This window comes from Temnothorax americanus, unplaced genomic scaffold (assembly GCF_048541705.1).
Source record: "Temnothorax americanus isolate GAGA-0224 unplaced genomic scaffold, ASM4854170v1 Scaffold14, whole genome shotgun sequence".
Classification (NCBI taxonomy): domain Eukaryota; kingdom Metazoa; phylum Arthropoda; class Insecta; order Hymenoptera; family Formicidae; genus Temnothorax; species Temnothorax americanus.
Genome location: NW_027509275.1, coordinates 309,194 through 328,827, shown reverse-complemented (window position 1 = coordinate 328,827; position 19,634 = coordinate 309,194). Strand labels below are relative to the sequence as shown.

At 43.0% G+C, this 19,634-nt stretch overlaps 1 protein-coding gene and 2 long non-coding RNA genes across 6 annotated transcripts in view; 2 read left to right on the top strand and 1 right to left on the bottom strand.

The window, feature by feature from the left end:
* The window catches only part of LOC143894694 (uncharacterized), a 29,403-nt gene extending 17,629 nt beyond the window's left edge, over positions 1 to 11,774 (top strand). The window contains exons 2-3 of the long non-coding RNA XR_013256143.1: positions 5,062 to 5,201; positions 11,335 to 11,774. This is a non-coding gene — a long non-coding RNA (uncharacterized LOC143894694). The remainder of the gene's footprint in view (positions 1 to 5,061; positions 5,202 to 11,334) is intronic.
* LOC143894610 (uncharacterized) overlaps positions 1 to 16,538 on the bottom strand; it is a 279,902-nt gene extending 263,364 nt beyond the window's left edge. For both annotated transcript variants that reach the window (XR_013256131.1, XR_013256130.1), the window contains exons 1-2: positions 16,439 to 16,538; positions 16,218 to 16,261 (exon numbers count right to left, since the gene is read on the bottom strand). This is a non-coding gene — a long non-coding RNA (uncharacterized LOC143894610). The remainder of the gene's footprint in view (positions 1 to 16,217; positions 16,262 to 16,438) is intronic.
* On the top strand, positions 14,474 to 19,519 carry LOC143894599 (uncharacterized). 3 transcript variants are annotated; one of them, XM_077401003.1, is made up of 4 exons: positions 14,474 to 14,715; positions 17,558 to 17,745; positions 18,594 to 18,715; positions 19,010 to 19,519. In XM_077401003.1, the coding sequence occupies exons 2-4, from the start codon at positions 17,703 to 17,705 to the stop codon at positions 19,502 to 19,504; spliced, it is 660 nt and encodes a 219-aa protein (XP_077257129.1). In that variant the 5' UTR covers positions 14,474 to 14,715; positions 17,558 to 17,702; the 3' UTR covers positions 19,505 to 19,519. The 3 variants fall into 3 exon arrangements, with proteins under 3 accessions (XP_077257129.1, XP_077257128.1, XP_077257127.1); XM_077401002.1 differs by lacking the exon at positions 17,558 to 17,745 and having other exon boundaries at positions 14,478 to 14,715; XM_077401001.1 differs by lacking the exons at positions 14,474 to 14,715; positions 17,558 to 17,745 and adding an exon at positions 14,742 to 14,907.
* The last annotated feature ends 115 nt before the right edge of the window (positions 19,520 to 19,634 follow it).

Here is a 19,634-nt window from a genome sequence, read left to right as displayed (position 1 = left end):
ATTACGGATTCACCCCGTTTTCAAAATGACCGAACTCATCGTACAGTTGAGTCACGTTCTTGCCGAAGAGACACGGCCACACAGGTGTGTACCGCTTCATGACGCAACGGACCGCATAATTCCTAAGGGGCGTTTGCGGGGGCGGAGTCGCGGTCGCAAAGAAAATGCACAACTGGTAGCCACGCGTGTATACGAAACGCGAAACGCGAAACGTGCCGCCATCGAAGTCGAAACGATATCGCGCGCCCCGATGAAGTGCGGCTGATATAACTGCATGTCAAACGATACCATTGACAAGTGCTCGTGCAACAGTGCATTCGACAAAGTAGACAGCTATCCAATAGATAACGAGCACGACCTGGTTGCCGCGATAAAGCGGAAAATGCATGCGTTTTCACGTTCTCTCTCTGTCTTTCTCTTTTTTTTTTTGCACCAGGATTGCAACACCGAACACGACTCGTACGCGTGTAAGCGCAGATAGCGGATACAAATACAAGGATAGTGGACATAAAGCTCTCATTTGTGTTCAACGTTTAAGTTATTCCGTATATATGCGTTAGCTCTTGCGAGGAGACACTTTCTGGTTAGCGAAGGCAGGTAGGAAGAAGCGGCCCGTAGAAGGCCTGAACCGCGGCGAGAAATGATTTGATACCCCGCTGCGCCCGCCGGATTCACACGTGTGTTAACACGACCGTTTCACGCGTACGCACGCATATATACACGATTATACTCGTCTCACACCTGCTTACCACTTTAGATCCCGAGGACGCGACGCTGCGAAGCCTAATTGGCTTGTCCTCTCAAAACTTTTTACATCTATATTCGCTACTAAAGTCAACGTGCGCAAGGTATATGTTTAATAAGGACGACACAGCTAGCCATTATTCTCGCAATTAATAAAAATAGCTGTTAAATATAATCGTGTCTTGCACTTTTAAACGCAAGTTACACGATCCATTACACAAAACCGTCGCTCGATATCGAGCCTCTATCGAACGACTTGCCGACAAAACCGGCAACTTGCCACTCTCGGAACCTCAAGAGACAGGAGGAGGTGGGAGAAGGTGTTTTTTCTCGCCGCGTTTCAGACGCCAGGTTACTAATTAACGCGCGGCCGGACTATAAATCTGAAATTGATCGGCTCTTTTTGCTGGAAGGCGATTTGGGGACCCGGCTGGCGGACACATCCAACCGCTTCGAAATATTCTATTATACAATGCCAATATATATTTCCTAAGGCCATTATGAATATCGAACATATTTATTCCCGCACCGTTTATCGTAAAAATTAATTAAATAAATTTTCAATTAGTCCATCAAAAAATGCTAATGTTATGGTTTCATCATCCTACCGTCGTTTCAAAAATTATACTCGAATTAAAATTAAAAAATGTATCCTCTCGCGTTACCGCTGTGCATCTCGCGCGAGCGTAAACCAGATGGCAATCATCTCGGCGATAAACGCGCGATAATTTTTACGCGTGCCCGCGCACACCTTGCGGCGCGACCACGACAAAATGATCCCGTGCGCAAAACATAATTTTTCTGTCCGTTAAGCATCCCGGTGAAAAATCATTTCCGACGAGTCGGCTTTCCAACGTCGCTTACCAGGTGCGAGCGTGCGCCCGCGCAACGACCGACCATAATTTATAATTCGCCCGTGCTGGTGTAAGTTATGGCGAGTGGGTTGTGTATTTACCAATCTACTCCTCTCATCATAATGCGCCAACACACACACACTCTCTCTCTCTATTTATCTATCTATCTAATAACGTACACATACTACGCTAATACCTACTACACTCAGTAGCGTTTATATGGTATTATATCATGCAAACGTGCCCACGTGAGCGCTTATCCTGCAACGATGCAACTTGCTACGACTGTGTGTGGCTATGCGTCGTATCGCCACCATTCTATCTGATAAACAGGCGTAGAAATGAAGGTCACGCTCGTTTTACAAGCAATCGAATGTATGTACATGCTTACTGTACGGTGTTGTCCATGCAAATTGAATGCTTTTGACGCAAGGAGTGGTCGACAATTCTGCGATATTATATTTAATGCATTAACAATCTCGAGTATATTCATTACCTAATCGAAACTTAATTTCCGCTAAAGCCGAGAATTATCACGCGTTTGCCAGGTCAAGTACGAAATTTCGGCCGGCACAGACAGCAACTTCGATCGCTATCTACAGACCTACGCATTCCCGAAACCGTGCGAGAACTCGTGGAGTAAAGGAATCCCTCTCAGTCTGGAGGATTGTGCGAGGAGAATCTGACTGTAGGATATTTACTACGCGACAATTCAGAAATCGCCGCGGGAGTATAATGGCACTGCCAACGGTGCAATCTGGGAGAACATCGGCGCGCTCTTATCGGCGAATCGCGAAGTGAATTTTTGCGCGAAACACGTGTTAAAACATGCGACCACGCTGCGTATATATGTAACTCAAAGACGGGAGAACAGAAGATAGGAAGACGAGAAAAAGAAAAAGAAAACTCGAGGGGGAACAGAACCGTGGATGAAGAGAGAGAAAGAACAGAGTGAGACAAGTTGGAGGTAGAAGGTAGAAGGAAAGAAGGGCTGACCGGGAAAAGGAGGCGAGGAAAGAAGATGAAGGAGACAAACGATACGTGAACTAACCGATAATGTACTGCTCTCACGCTAAAGCCGTCCGTGTATAAATATCGCTGTGGGTAAAACAAGGAAAGGCGAAAATAGGATGGAGAAATACGAGGAAGATGTGTGGGGGAGCAAGAAGGAAAATTGCACGGCGGCATGGTACCAGATAGAAACATGAAAGCTCGACTACCATCGCGTAAGTAGCGCGGCTGCCGAGAAAAGAGCGGTAACGCGCGCGCGCGCGCTATCGGCGAGTCGTCCGATATAAATATCTCGACTGCTGGCGGAAAGAGGAACGAAAGGGAAAGAAAAAGAGAATCAGAAAGAGGGAGAAAGAGAGTGGAGTAGAAGCCGGTCGCGGTTACCGGCACCGAGTCATCGTCTCGCAGCCAGCCAGCCAAACCAGCCAACCAGCCAACCAAACGGCAAACCAGCCGGCCGGCCGGTCGCGCGCTTACCGCGGGATTCACAATGCTATCTCATCGGCGGGATCAAATTGTCGAAGGACGGACGAGCATATTTCGCGTGACCCCGCGGCAAAAGCGTCCCAGTGAGAGGCGCGCGAGCTGCAGTTCAATTCCTCGGGAATACCTCGATACATTTGTCGTTGTTCCCGCCGCGCGCACGGCCGGTATATATCTAGAGATAACTCCTCGCTCTCTCCCTTCTCTCCCCATCCTATCGCTGGGCAGATTCTGATGCTCCGTTCTTAGGTACTCGCGAAGGACGATCTTTCGCGACAGAATTCCACGAGGTATAAATCTCGTCGCTTTGCGCGATCTACCTGCGCGACGACTCGGTTTTTTTTCGCGGCCACGTTGCTCGTGGCACCGATCTATTTGAATCATTGATCGTAATACTTAATGGCGTAAGTTACATCGAGATTCCGTAAAGAGCAATATTTTATTGTTCCAAAATTGTCATACACGGAAATTGCTAAATATTTCTACTTATTTTCGATTGCATCTACAACATCGTTATATAAACCTCGCGTTAAGAATTTTTATATTGTTATTCTGAGAAGAGTCGAAATCATAAAGCCTCTTCAAAATTATCTCAAATTTCTACCCTATCCCGTAATTGTATTCTCCTTCACCTCCACCGAAACGATGTCGATCGTCGACGTATATATACGTCTGAATATGTAATCGAGGACCGTCTCGCGGAAACGACGGCGGCGGTATTCGGCTATCCGCCGGCACCTTTTATTACTCCGGAACGCACTTCCCCGAGTAAAACACAATATATACATCGCGATATGCATCTGCCGTAAACCCATACTTAACAGCGTGTTCCTACAAGACGATGTCTTCTCCCCCCCCCCCCCCCTCGCACACTTCCTGATTTCCTTTATTTCGTTAATCTCTCTTTCTCTCCTTCTCTCTCTCTCTCCGATTCTATCGTTGCTATCTCCCTTCCTTTCCACGATCTTCTTATACCGACTATCTTAAATACTTGGTGCTGCGTGTAAGAGCATTAAAATACAGGCAACCGCTCGTCTCTCGCGCGTTCCGCCGTACGCGCGTCTTTCTTCTCCCCTAGACGCGGTCGGAATTTCAATTCCGCGCGATCCGCAGCCGCTAAACGGCCACTTATTTGCATGATAATTGTTGCATAGCCTATGAGATTCGCTACCAGTGTTGCGCCAGATATCTCGTATAATGGACTCGTCGCGGCGCGAGGTCAGTAACTCAAATTTTTTTTCGAAATTGTACCTATCAGTGGGCGCGATCTTACATATTCATGCAGCATACTCTTTAATAAATTGTAATTTATAATGCAGTTATCGATATTTATTAAGCATCATCACGCTTGTTCATAATCATATACACGCAAACGTAATGAGGAATGATAATGTTTCATCTATCCGCTGACTCGCGCAATCGTAAATCAGTAATCTCGTGTAATAAATTGTAACCAAATACGGAACAATCGACATCCTGCGGACTGCGCACGTAAGATAGTGCAACACCTGCGTCATGCCCTCGACATAGCCGCATCAGTAAAAGAACGCATTATGCCACGATGCTCGTTAAGTCCATCGCTTATCCTCGGCCTGAAATGCTTTGCGAAATGCCAATAATTGGCCCAAAAATTCGACCGCTTATCTGCGGTCGCACCTGTCGTCGGGGAAGCGTCCTGCGCATGCAAATGCTGCGGACTGCTTCACATACCAAAGATTGATAGGTATCTGCAATAAATTGCCGCGGTAAACGAGGGTGTAACCTGTTCTACGAGTAATGAGCTCTATTGGTGAGAAAATCTTCTACAAGTACAAATTTACAAATAAAAAGTTATTGTACCCACATCATCCAATATATAAAATATTGATTTTACTTCATTTACGTAATATTTGATCACACAATTATGACAGTTTTAATATACATGTATACCATGACGCGTTTTAGAGCAACATCCTATTTTCCCTTTCAGGACGTCGATGGATAAAATCGTCGACAGGGCGGACATCAATTTTGATAACAGTTTATCAAGGGGCACGGGCAAAGATACGCACCGGATGTTGGGAAAGCGAGGCAATTTTCGAAAGAGTCGTCGTGCCCGAGAGACGTCGGGTAAGCAATTTTCTTATCGGGGCGTCATTTCCGGCCGTTTATCTCATGGCTTGTAGTTAAGAAGGGACATTGATTAAGGGCCCATTTTAACTCCCGGTAAAATACCTTCGCTGTCGTCGCCTCGCGCACCGCCCGCGCCCCCTTCGAAGTCGTCTCCTCATTTCGCTCCTCTTTTGATTCAATTTACGAGTAGGATGGCGTCGATAAAGGTACCCGATCTCATACTTAGCCTTCTACCCCCCATTTTCTTGCCATCTTGCATCGTGGTATCTGTCTCCCTTGCCCGACCTCGAGTACCTGAATTCACCTCCATTTCCTAACTGCGAGTTGGCCGTGTTTCGCCTTCATTTCTCTCTCTATTCCTTGTCCTTCCTCTCACCTCAGTTTTATCTCGCCAAGATCAAATCATTCGATTCCCTTCCGCGAGTCGAATGGCCATAATCGTCTTGCTGTTTCTTCGAAAGAAAAAGAGGGTCGTTTCAACTGCTATTTTCCCTTTCTAGACGGCAGACCGAACGGTCATTTCACTTCACACTGATACGACTGGTCAGTAATAGTCCGCTTTTGACAATGTACGAGGTGAGAAAAAAGCTCCACGCGATTTTATCTTCGACAAAGAGATAGTATGAGATAAACGACGTGATAAATGCAGAGATTATACCGCGAGTACTTTGTTCAGTCTCGGTAGTTTAATTTATAGCTAGTGTTGGGAAAAAGTTTTTAATTCGCGACGTTTTAAAATGTTTTAACGAAATTGTAAGTTATAATATTCATGGAATATAATTTCTAGAAAGAAAAAAATATTAACTGAACCATAATGTAATGATGATGACTGTTGAATATCCACTCAATCTTGCTCTTGATTTTACACGTAACATTTGCCGCGCAATACGATCTTACAGTAATAAGGACAAATTCCAGATATATCGTCGCTGGAGACAAATCTCCGGAGAAATTTACATTTTAATAATAACGGCCAACTGTGTCATCGGTGAGCGGAGTTGTGCCAGGACGGGATGAGAAGCGAAGAGGGAGACTGGCGTCGACAAGACGCGACCGAAGTTTGATATTTCGCCGAAAAGTCCTCGCATTGTCTAAAAGTTGATGGTGTCACCCCAAGGAGGAAGATAACATCTGGTGCTGCCTCCATCAACAGCCTACTCCCCCCACGCCCATTCGCGCAACCATCCCTATCCGCGAAGTGAAGGAAACTCGTCTTCAATTATTCTTGTACCCGCACCCTCCCTCCCACCACCCTTCGTCTCTCGTTCTTTCTTACACGGCTTTCCGCGTTGCCACCATCCGGTTCATCCGTCCCCACCCTCTCCTCAGAATCTCCCTAAAACTCAACCTTTTTCCTCGCCATTCCATTTGTCACGCAATCCTGATGAACGACAAGTTTATGGAATTACGAGAAGCAAAGCGGAATTCATTTGTATTTTCAAAAAATATTTATACACACATATTATTGATGCGAGTATTATTGTCGAAGATTGTCACACAATCGCTTATCTCTGAAGTCTCACTATTTTGTGGATGATACTTTTCGCGGGAGAATTCACGCGATTCTTAATATTCCTTGTTCTTGGACCCAACCAAGAGTCCGCCCTACGAATCGAGGAAGTGCTAATCCTATCAATCAAAATATATTAAAGCTCGGCTCGCTTTTAAGCCCCGATGCTGCTTACCCTTCTTTTCTTCGACTTCACCCTTTTAATAAATTCTCTCGCCGGGAGCAAAAGGAGCGATTTAAAGAGTTTTCGCGGGAAAGGAGCAGGTTGCGAAGGGAGGGTTGCGAGAGCCGAGATTCCGAGTCCGAGCAGCTGGCCTTTGAGGGTGTCGTAACTATTTAATTCTAAAAGACATCGCTGTCTCCCGCTCGCACCGACACCGGTGTTTCCCAGCCTCTTCTCTTTGCATCACAAAAGAACCGCAGGAAATTCCAATTCCCGTCGAACGTCACCTCGGGATCGTCGGCAAGCTGCCGGCGGCTCTTTGTTCGACGTTATTATTTTCCTATTAGCAAGAATCTGTACAATAAACGCGATAAACGATCTCGGAACTCTTGTATTTGTCCATAAGCTGGATAAAAATTTCATTTGTAGTTATATTTGTGCGAAGAAAGTAGCGACGTAAAATTCTCCAGATATTAAAATTTTTTTTAATTTTATACTTTATAGTTACACGTATTAACTGTTAATAGTCTTTCGTCGGTGCGGACGCGAATGATAATGTCAATAAATCTGGAACAGAAACTGTAATCTGCTGGCAGGAGCGCCATTAGTGGCGTTCACACGTGTAACGATCAGTAGGAATCGTATAAAGCACACAAATGACAGAGATTTTTCATAATTACACATTGAACTAATCCGAAACGGATGCTACACGTTTTCATGCCAATGTACGGACACGCGCAAGAGCGTTATCACGCCGTTAAATATCATTTGCTAATTAGCTTCATCGCTCGACGTGTAATCATAAATTATTCTGTCTATTTCGATGTATGGAAGCTCCGGCTGCGGGTTCGGTTAGAATTAACCATAACATCGCGTCGACTGTTCGGAATTGTGATTATCGCGCCCGTGCATTTTAAAATAATTAATATTTATTCCGATGGTTGCGCGCCGTGTATGTGAAATATAGGAAATTTCAATTCTTCAAAGCGTATAAATTATTATGTTCTAAATGGAAGCGCTCTGCTGTGTAATATTTCTCTTTGTCTCTCCGATATTCTCTACGAGATACGCGCGCGACGGGGTTATTTCACGTATAACATTCTGTGTACGAGGATATAAAATATTTAGCTTGTCCTATTTTATTATATTACAACCTATTTCGCGAAAAGAACGCTTGTTGCGAAGCAGCGAATAACACGTACGGAGAAAGAAAGATAGGAATTTTTCAGGTGTAACACTCGCTAAAGTGTCTTCCCGGTCTCTGTCAGGAAAAAAATAGCCTCGCATGTTTTCACTCGACACTCACACATTCAAATATCATTCGACTTTGCATATCGTAATATTCCGAAAAACACAACCGGAATATTTATTGTTCGCAATATTACTGATGTCACCGTGTGTCGCAGAGGACTATCGGGCTGCATTGTTATCGTGACATTGATCGATAAGGCATGAGATAACCGTATCGTATCTACTTTTGCATATATCTGTTACGAAGATTTAATAAAAGGGCAACGCTGTTCTACAAAGTGAAGGACACGCGAGTTGAAATAAAATTTCGCAAACGGCAAAGCGTGAAATCATAGAGCGCCGGGACGATGTTTCGAAGTGTCGCTGGCGGAAATATCTTACCGTCCACCCACCGTCTCTCCCTCTCTCTCTCTCTCTCTCTCTTCAGCTTTGAGGATTGCCCTCCGAAAACTGGTAAGGTGCAAGGTACAATGCTTGGTGGGTACAGTGTGTCCGACGTTCCTCCGGGGAGCGATCAATGATAGGCCGGGGGTACGAGTCACGTGACCTCGCCGCGGGGAGTTCGCGCAATGCATCACCAACCAACCACCCAGACCACCCCCTCCTCCACCCCCGTTCTGCCTCGGCTCTCCACCCGATCCCCCTGTATCCTCCGACTGCCTCCGTCATCCTCCTGCGCGCCCCTCGACACCCCGCAACACCATCCTAGCCAGCCGTCTCGTATCCTGGTACCCCACTCTTCACTTTTCATCCACCCTTCGTGCACACCCTCCCCTTGGCACCGCCACAGAGCTCGTTCGCCTGCCGCCGCCACCACCACGTTTCTGTACTCTCCACCGCGCAGACACGCTGGGAGTACTAAACGGGATTGTTGCTACGTTGCTCTTGGCGACCAGCAAGTGTCGTCGTCGCCGGCGTCGTCGTCGTCTTCGTCTTCGCCGAAGACGAAGGCAACGTTCCGTCGCTCGCTCGCTCCCACTTCCTCGCCTCTCGTTGCTCGAGAAATCCCGCTTCGTTTTCAGATCAACCGAAACGTTTCGGCAAATGAAAACGCTGTACTCTCGCCCCGCATTTCTTTATATTTGATAATACTCGATAATTAGATTCGAATCGGAATTATACTCGCGAATTGATGGTTAAATCGATGCTCCCGCTTTCTATATTGACAAATGAGAAGCGTTACATCAACGTGTTTTACTGTGAAATTTCTTTCCCTTCAAGAAAAGAGGAAATAAAAGATCGATATCTCTCGCTTCAAATACTGCGTTTATTTAACGATAGTGTGATTTCGGTTGAACTGAGGATTGCAGGCGCCGTATTACTGCGAGTTTTCTTCATCGGTCGTGCCGCATAGCTCTTTGCTTTCAAGAAAATTAAATTTCTACTCTGATAAATTATCCGGCATTTCCCAACACTTTTCTATCATCTCTTGCCGCTCGACGTTTCGCGTCGCGTTCCGCTTTCGTGCATTTTCAGATACTAATTACGTTATTGCTTCATATTATTTCATCACTCCGCATTTTGCAAGCCGGGTATTGTATACCTGTATATTTCCCATTTTCATTACTCTATTGTACATTAGCAATGGCTATTAAAATAAAACCAATTTTCCCTCTCATTGTTATTTTTATACGTGTTATATACGTGTTATCATTCGTGTAATTCCAAAGCAGATAAATGAAGAATATTCACAATAATTCGTTTTACTGCGAATGCTTTATCACGAATAATCTAAAAGCGCATGCATCCGCCGTTCTCACATAATTGACTCCCCCAAATTGAATTGAAACTATCGCTTCGCGATACCGACGTTAAAGGTCTCGAAATGGTTTCGCCATTAACCTACTTGCCGCAGCAAAACCGATACAAGCGAATCGAGTGTAGCACGTAATCCAATGACCTGCTCCAACGAGAACATAAATATTACTAAATTCTGCGGACCATCGATAGGTGCATCGTAACATTGAAATATTTATCGGGTCAGGTACAATTTCGTGATTATATATTCTATTAATGCCAATTGTGTTACGATAATATTATAATTTTGAGCGCAATATTTTCTATTGTGTAATATTATACAATAGAAAGATAGGTAGTCATACGTTCGTATAAAAATATAATAATTCTGATGTGTATGAGAGAGAGAGAGAGAGAGAGAGAGAGAGAGAGAAAGAGAAAGAGAGAAACTCTTGGGAAATCATAGCATCTATTACTCACGACAGATCGTCTCAAAAGACAAAAAGAAACGTTTCATGCATCTGTCAACGACCGTATAGTATGTATCGTGCTCACTATATTATGTATATATACTTAATGTACATTTTTCAGTTTATTTGAAGCAAATATTCGCTCCTCCTAAAAATTCTTCTACCATTTCTCGCTCATGTTTGATATTGTTATTAGGTGATAAATAGAACGTTAATAATCTCTCTTAATAGCAATAGCTAACAGCAAGTACAACGGATTGACGACTTTATAGTGACACTGTCGCCTGACGTACGATCGCGTGCATGTTACAACATCAGGGTAAACAACCCTTATTGGCCATAAGACCGTGGCAGAATGTCAATCTTCGACCGGTAACCTGCGTTCTACGCTTGGTATGCTCGTTACGACCCTGTTCGCCGCACGATAACTTCGAGGTTACTGCCACCACTTACATTTCCCCATCAACGACACAGCTGCCACTTGGGTCGCAGTGGCTACTGCCACTGATTTGCGAACGAAACATGCTCGAGTTAGCGCGGATTAAAAGAAAATGCAGAGCAGATTTATTTCGCTCACCCTTACTCGCGCGATAAGGGTGAAATTATTTCTACAAACTGCTTTCGGTTAATTACCTGCGTATATAGCTCGAGTAATCTAGATTCTAGCACCTGCAAGGCGAAATTGTGATAACGGCTGTGTGAAATAATGTTAACGTGAAACCACTATTATAGCGCCCCTACGCCGTTGTTCTACAGCGTAATTAATATCAAGAGTTATATAAATCATCTTAAAAAAGAAAAGGGTAAAAGTAGTTTTAAAAATGCTCGGTTTCATAAATTTTTCTTTTACTTCAAGAAAATATTAAAATAATTTTTTCTATAAACGCAATATATTTTCTATCAGCTGCGTATTAAATCCTGAGTATTGTTACTGTTCGTTCAAATACGATCCGAAAGAATTAATAACGATGTGTAATCTCTGTATTTATTTGCCTATAGGTATACTTTCTCACGGCGCGGGCGCGTCAGCCGGAAACGATATGACGGATGAAGTCTCTAGAATATCCAATGAAGTCAGTGTGCAAACTAAGGCAGAGGTATGAACACGCGGACGGATTATGGACGGTTGCAATGCGTGGTCCGCGTGCGCCCCCCCCCCTCCCCACGAGCGAGCGAGGTTTAGGCGCGTGCGAGCTGGATTTATGACCCCCATTATGACGTTGACGTATCGCCTTCGTGAGGGTGGCCTAAAGCAAACCCAAGGCGAATCTAAGCCCCGTGTATCTAAGCCAACGGCTAGCCACAGGTCACCGCGACCGGTACGAGAATACTTTGGGCTAATCCTGCGGCTCACCATATCTGCGATAGCTTTAATTAACAATGAGTTTCGTTCTTGCAACATACAATTCATACGACACTTCTATCTTATCACTTTTATCTCATCCTATGGAGCATAATACATTAACAATTGTTTTAAAAAAGATATTGATATATAATAATGTGAATTTATTCTCTGTATTAGCAACAATATTTCAAATATATTCGATTACAGCATATGAAGGAAAGAAAATTTCTTGTTTCACGTTAATATTACGTTAGGGACGGGCGGGGGAGTCATTCGAACAAAAGAGCAGACACATCCGAAAGTCAAGAACACCGAATTAACGGACACCGAACTGTCGCCGAGTTGGACAAGCGACGTAATCGCGGCGCGTCACGAAAATTATTGGCATCTTCCGCTCCATAATGGTTGTCTAGCGCCGCAATAAAGCGAAAGCAGGGAAACGGCGGGGAGACAGTGGCGCATTGACGATTTAAAGGGCGTGCGAACTCGCTTTTACGCGTCGGATGCGAAACCCCGCGATTCAATTTATATCCTCTGACCGTGCGCTTCCTGTCTGCGGCGCACACAATCTTTCGGGATTGCACCACTTCGTCCACTTCCGGGGGATTCCACTTCCCCCCGTCTTTCCTCTCTCCCTCGATGAAATACGACAATGATTCTATCGGCAGCGAGCGTCGCGACGATTCTCAGGAGGGTGGAAGGGTGACGCAAATAAATCGCGCTGCAAAATGGACCGGGCGGCATGTTATAGAGGTAGTGGTCGACGTTACGCATCGGCGAGTGTCAAAACACCGTGGAGGAGCCGCAACTACGATGCATTAAAGGGAACCGAGTTAATGGACAAACGAGATCGTAGAACGAGAATCGCGCGCGCGCAAAGGCGGCCATTCGCGAAGGAATTGTCTAAATACATGGCGAAAGTAAATCGAATATTGTAAGCGAAATCTCTCGACGAAAGAGCAAAATAACATATCACATCGATATTACAAACACCTCATTTCTTAAATCGTTTCTCGAGAAATAAATTCGACAAAACTCCATTCTCCGCGGCACCGCGCGATGTATCTCTATATTGTAACTTTACTCGATATCGCAAGTCGATTTCTTTCCGAGTGAGATCGAGGTCTTGAATGCACGGTCAGGGGACCGTACAGAGCTTTACATCGCCGCGTATATGTAACTATAAGAGTCGAAAGACAAACGGTGGCGGCGGCAGCGGTTATCTGCCGAGGTTGGGAAAACCAGAGAGAGAGAGAGAGCGAGAGAGAAACAAGGATAAACGGAAATATATAGGTAAATTCCGATAACGGAGGCAAGGCGAGAGGGAGGAGCGACGGCGCGATGGAGGAAAGGGGCGGAAAGAAAAGGAGAGGCGGCAAAAGCCGTCGCATACCGTCGAGCGTAAGAACGTAGCCGGAGTAAGAAAGATGGGACGAAAACATCGATTGCAGGGGCTTGTAACACCGCGGTACGAACAGAGGGATCAAGCCGAGCGATAAACCAAGCGGCCTGGAAAATGCCGGATCAACGGTACGATGTTTCAGCAAAAACTGCCTGGAATCGGAACAGCCCCGGCTCAAAGAGAGAAGACGGACGGGAAGGGAGGGAAAAAGCGCTTCTCGCCGGGGGTGGGAGCTCTCTCTCTCGTGGTTTCCTGGTCTACGATCCCATCATCCTTCCTATCCTTCGGCGAGCGCTTACCGCGATATATACACGCGAGATACATATATGAATTTTACGTTATGCACCGCGTTATACCGCCGTCCTGCAGAGACGCGCGCGCGCACCGGAGTCTCGACAGATTTATGAGGGAAGTAATGCGAATTAAACTAACGTCTGCCCGCCGGCGATGCGATGCACCGTAAAACGCCGCGATCCCTGTGTGAAATCGAAAATGAGGGTAATTCCCGTGATAAAATATATAACGAAGTTGCCATACGAACGTGTAACGGTCGTACTGGTACGCGCGTTAATATCAAGATAAATTCAACGTTAACTAATTACCCGCACGCGTATACTGTATTTAAGTTGCGCTGTTGTGTTAAATGAGAGACAAAGTTTCATCGTATAAAAACAGATGCTCAATATTACGCTTTGTAGAAATAAACTGCACGAATGAAAATGGCAAATCCCTTAAAATATATCCGTCAAGAAATAGCGCGTATATATAATTATCGACTATTTTAAATTAAAGGATGTAAAAATAAAAAAAAATAATTTCTTATTATCCCGTTTCTTATTTCAATTCTATCTTATTGCGATTTTTCATCTTTTTACGGCTTTATCTCCGTTAAAAATGTACATATGAGTATACATAATATATAAATGTACCTATCCGAATATCTGATGCAGTGTATTGAACTCGGCTCCGCAGATTCGCTAAATCTAGATGACTGTGCAAGTCACTCGTCATTGCGGAATGAGCGGAGTCGTCAAAATGAGAAATGAACATAGGAGATGGCCATCTGCAAAAAAATGCGTGAAACTTATCACGCACGCGAGATTGAAATGAATAACGCGATCATAAAGAGTTATCACTCCGTAGATAACTTATCGAATGACGGTTGCTCGCGACAAGAGCGTGATTTAATTATTTAATCTAACGATGATTTAATCCGATCAGACTTGGCCCCGCGCGACGTTACGCGACAAATCAAATTAGATAAGTCTACTATCTATCAGCTGTGTCCTACTCCAATTGATTATTCTTATCAACTGAAGAAAGAGGCGGCAAAAGCCGTCGCATACCGTTGGGAGATGGCAACGGCTTCAGAGAATGGCCTCGGAGAGAAAGAGAGAGAGCGAGAGAGTGGTGAGCCTGAGTTACCGATCAGCACAACAACAATGACTGCGGGTGCGGGGTACTCGATTAGAAGTATGAGAAACGTCAAAACCGTCGTACTTTTGTCCGCCTAATCGTGCAAGTACGCGAGAATTCCGGTGCGGCGGAACGGACTCCCCAGTTCGATTATGTAGCCGTAGTGCGTCGAACATGAAGACGATAGAGGGAAAAGTAGTGATGCTGGGTTCGCAAGGTAAGCGTTCATCGGTAAACGAGGCGATAAAGCTGGCCCGATTATCGTTATATAAATGTCAACGGGAGGACACGCAACCGCTTCCGAAGCGGCAATCGCGGATGGTGAGGACGCGTGACGCGATCGCACACCTCCGGGGTCGGTCATCGCGTCATTTGTTTCCTGGTGCATCTTTCGTTGTGTCGCAGAGAGGTTAGGTGAAAACGTTACCCACGAACACAGATTCACACATGAATCTGTGCCCCACACGCGCTGTCGCGCTGCTTACGTACGACACTAGAAATGTGTCGCAACGTCTGGTGCGTGCGTACTCGGTCGGGTTGCGCGAGAGTAAAGTTCCCTTGGTGTCGCAGGAAAAGATGAGATTTATTTCTTTCATATACTAGCAATTTTTAACTAATAAAATTAATTATTTGTGCGTGTAAATATCTGCACTAATATAAATGACGTATTTATTATCCTTATAATCGCAGGGATAACAATCGTAAAAATTGCAAACGTTTCGATCCGCTTTCTGGATTCTCCTCGAAGCGTTTGGTTTTGCGATTATTATCTTTACGATTATTATACAAGAACAATTTCACGTTTTCGTGATATATGGAAATAAATAATTACGTGCTGACAAACGTTCCGGTTCCTCTCATCTTCCTGCTATCGAGATTTTATTGTCAAAGTTTCTGTTTCTCCATTTCTTTTATTTATGTTCGCATTATGATACGTTTCCGAATCTGGAGGTCAAAATCCGCGCATGACACAGTTCTCGATACAAACGCATGCAGAGATTACAGAGAAATTGAAACACGTAATCAGCGTACATATAACGAATCGTCTTTACCGTAATCATTTTGTAAATACGTCGCATTTGGCCAATGACATATCGACGGATGAAAAGAAAAGCAACTATTTAGAAACTTAAGAATTCTGAATTATACACAGGTAAATTTGTACATTCCCTCCCGAAAGTTTCTTGTGTGTTATTTATCATATATAATATATATAGAAATATAAAATGTTAAATAAATAGGAAGTTATATATGTCGATCAGAATTGTAGCACGCTTTTGAAATGTACTGATAAAGTTATATTAAAAAATAATCAAAAGTGTTAAAATTGATTGGAGTCGAAAATCTTAATATGAAGATATTGAAATATGTCAGTTGTCATTTAATTTTCGGAAGCATGCTAACATTTATTTGTATCGCTCGATTAATTTTGTTTCTTCAATTTCTACCGTGCAGATAGTACGTATAGAGCAAAGCAATTAGTTGATGTGCGATGAGTTAATTACGAATAGAAATTTTGACTGCCGTATGCAAATGTTCTGTTTCGTATTTGATAATTATTTACATATCACTATTATGAAACTTTGAATTTGTGATACTTTATAATTGTGATACTTATTTGTAATGTTCTTGCTTAAATTTTTAATCATGCGTCCAGTGTGATTATTATAATTTTCATGATTCATTGCTTTAATCAAAATAAAAATTAATCTGACTCACCAATACGACGCGCAGCAGCGGAGTTATAACTGCATCATATTGATCTGTAACACACAAATATATCCGAATTACAGCAGCATTCTCAAAATAATTAACACTTTCAAATATAATTATCGCAAGCAATACATTTTTTATTCGTCTTTTTTTCAAGCGAAGATACTTAACTATAGTTATATTTCCGATTGATTCTGTCAATAATAAGTAAATAATAAGTTAATTACCTCTTCGTTGCTCCGCCGTTACCTGATGCCTCCAAGCCTGCTCCTCCTCTTTTGTTCTTGTTGCTCATTCGTCACATTCACACTCAAACACACACACTTAATCGGAGAAATATGATTAAGTACGATCGCGCGGCACGTTTTGCAAGGCACTCCTGATATTAATTCGCCGCGCATTTTATAAAATTACGATAAAAAAATAACGCGAAAGAAGCACGACCACGCGAAGCTACGATTCGCTCAGCAACGAATCGCAAATTGGCACAACGAGTTAATTACTACTGTCGGTTCGACCGACGACTCTGTTCTGTTAATGACTATAATTATACTTGAAAAATGACTTCGGTAACTTTATCCCGATAGCTCGGCTATGATATGATTAATAAAGTCTATATAGCTAATAATGACGCGAAGGATCGTTGAAAACACACACAGATTCTAAAATATATTATTTGAAAATATCCAAATTCATTAAAGAATTAGTTATAATTGAAATGCTCATAAATATCGCGTAATAGTTCGTATCTCTCATATATTCCTTACTGCTTCGGTCTCTATACGAATTAATCATGCGAAACGTCCATTTTAGCAAAGTCGTTGGTAGTCGTTGCCTCGTTTAACCAAACCATTAATCGTAAGGATTAAGGAGTCGTACGCGTATGACCATTCGTTAATTTTATTTATAAAAGAATTGATCGTCTCTTTTGATTCTTCTATTCGTATTAACTGTTACTAAACAATCGATACGTATATCACGAGTTTCCGTCGCTAGATCCGATTACTTGATCTGGCGATTTACGTATTACTTCGCGCTCCGAATCCGAAAACAGTCGACAAGTCAAATTATTTATGAAAGGTTTAAAGAGCGCGACGCATACCTTCCGATTCAACCGTTATTAAAAGATTACTTACCTGTAAGTATCGCGAAAAGCTAATTTACAAATCTTATGCCGCTTCGATCGCTAAGTATTTCCAACGAAAGCAGAATGCATCGCGCGAAATATTCTACCTCGGTAAATAATTACCGTCTCGAAACTTTTACGAATCGCGGAGATTAAATTTAGTCATACGGATAGATATTCGTAGAAAATAATCATAGGAAACAATCGCATTTTTATTTAGAAATCGTCGCGATTGTATCTTGAGGGAGATTTAACGCGATGACACGCGGAACATCTCGTGCTGATACTCGCCCGCTCGAGCTCCGCCTCGTGAATGAAATGCCAGAAGGGCGACCGCCGCGACCGCGCGATCGCGCGATGTGCGTATGAGAACGGCGCACTACGTCACAACGAAAACAAACGTCGAACGTTAGTACTGCGTGCCAATGTAAAATAAAGCCGCGTAAAGCGGGGAGCACACACTTCTGCATAACGCATAATGCGTAAGCATAAGAAAATTGATTGGTCTATTTTCTTATGCACATGTGTATGGACCAATCAATTTTCTTATGCTTACGCATTATGCGTTATGCAGAAGTGTGTGCTCCCCGCTTTAAGCTTTGAACGATCTATAAGGTGTGTCGGAATTTGGAATAGAATTCTATTCGTAATTTTAAACGCTTAATAATGTCGACGCTTAATAATTTCTATGCTTAATAATTCTACTCGCAATTTTAAACGTTTAATAATACGAAACGTTTGAAGAATCAGAACTCTATACAGATATAAAATATATATACATCAAAATGCACGGCGTATAAAATTATAAATAAAATTCTATCCTGAAATCTGACACTAATTGTAAAACGTCTAAAGTGGGAATTGTAATTTATAAAGTGTATTATTTATAAAAGAAATTTGCCTAATATTCTCACTCTTACATTTTACATTAGTTTCGATGGTCCGAATTATTATCGTATATTAAATCTAGCGTTTATTTGAAGAAATATGATTATCTGTTTGAAAATAAACAGTAATTAAATATAATATAAATATAATGAAAGCGATTGATTATGCGAAAATTCATTTATCTATAATATCGAATAAAGTCTTGAGTCTCGTACGAGCTTGAAATACACTCGCTATCAGATAAGATGATCGATTTTTTTTTATGTAGAACGATATTCGATGAATGTTATCAAGTGTCAACGTTAACATTAAAAAATTATACACACACAAGTATCATTATAGCGCACAAATCACGATATCATTTTCAGGTGTTGGCAAAACGTGTTTAATCGGACGTTACTTGGGAAATTTCGATCATGCAAGTCCCACGATAGGGGCATCTTTCTTCAATTGCAAGATCAATTTGGATGATGCGAGGATAAAATTGCAAGTAGGCTTTCAAAAATCATATTTCTCTCTTTTATATTAATATTCAGAAATAAATTTAGATTTAATAGATCTCGCTCCGACAACGAATTAATAGATACAAAACGCTAACATTCTTGTCCGCGTTATCTGTTCAATTAACCCTTTGACCCATTGATTCAACTTCTCACTTCAGTTGTCTCGATATCGTTATGTATACTGCGCCTTTAATGACGTAAAATTCGCTTCAAAATACTTAAGCTTAAATAGTTAAAAAATTAAATTGATCTAAAGAATTAAAAGCGTCACTCTTATGTAGGTGTGGGACACGGCTGGCCAGGAGAGATTTCGCTCCATGGCGCCGATGTACTACAGGAACTCCAACGCAGCTATGCTGGTGTTTGATCTTACACAGTACAACACCCTCGCCGCGATCAAGGGTTGGGTGAAGGAGCTACAACAGAACGTGGAGGAGACGATGGTGCTAGCTTTGATTGGCAACAAGTCCGACCTGGTGCAAGAGCGTCAGATTGACGGTGAGGAGGCTCGGAGGTACGCCACGTCAATTGGTGCTACATATCATGAGATCTCGGTGCTACATAACGAGGGAGTAGAGACCGTTTTCCTGGCGATCGCTATGAGTCTACGGAGAATGGCGTCTGACAATAACGATATGAACACTACCCTCAAGATTTCTGACTCTAATAACTTTCTTAAAAGCGACGATATGCTGCCCTCGCCCTCCGTCGAGGAGAGCCCGCAGAACACCAGTATTGCACACGGCATACACGAGAAACCGTTTACCTGTTGTTAGTTTTAGGTTTTTTTTTAGAAAAAGAGCGACGGTAATTAGGCGAAAATCGCATCTTGTTTAGGAATTCGCGTCAATTACCAAAGAGTTTACTACCAAATGTTACTTGCAGCGCTTTGCGAATAGTTTTGTT

What these genes read in the sequence shown, in the direction of transcription:
- LOC143894599 (XM_077401001.1), top strand. Translation starts at nt 14,817, where the DNA reads ATGGTGAGGACGCGTGACGCGATCGCACACCTCCGGGGTCGGTCATCG. An exon ending in TTTCGTTGTGTCGCAGAGAG is followed by an intron (nt 14,908 to 18,593) that starts GTTAGGTGAAAA and finishes TATCATTTTCAG; the next exon opens with GTGTTGGCAAAACGTGTTTA. An exon ending in ATGCGAGGATAAAATTGCAA is followed by an intron (nt 18,716 to 19,009) that starts GTAGGCTTTCAA and finishes ACTCTTATGTAG; the next exon opens with GTGTGGGACACGGCTGGCCA.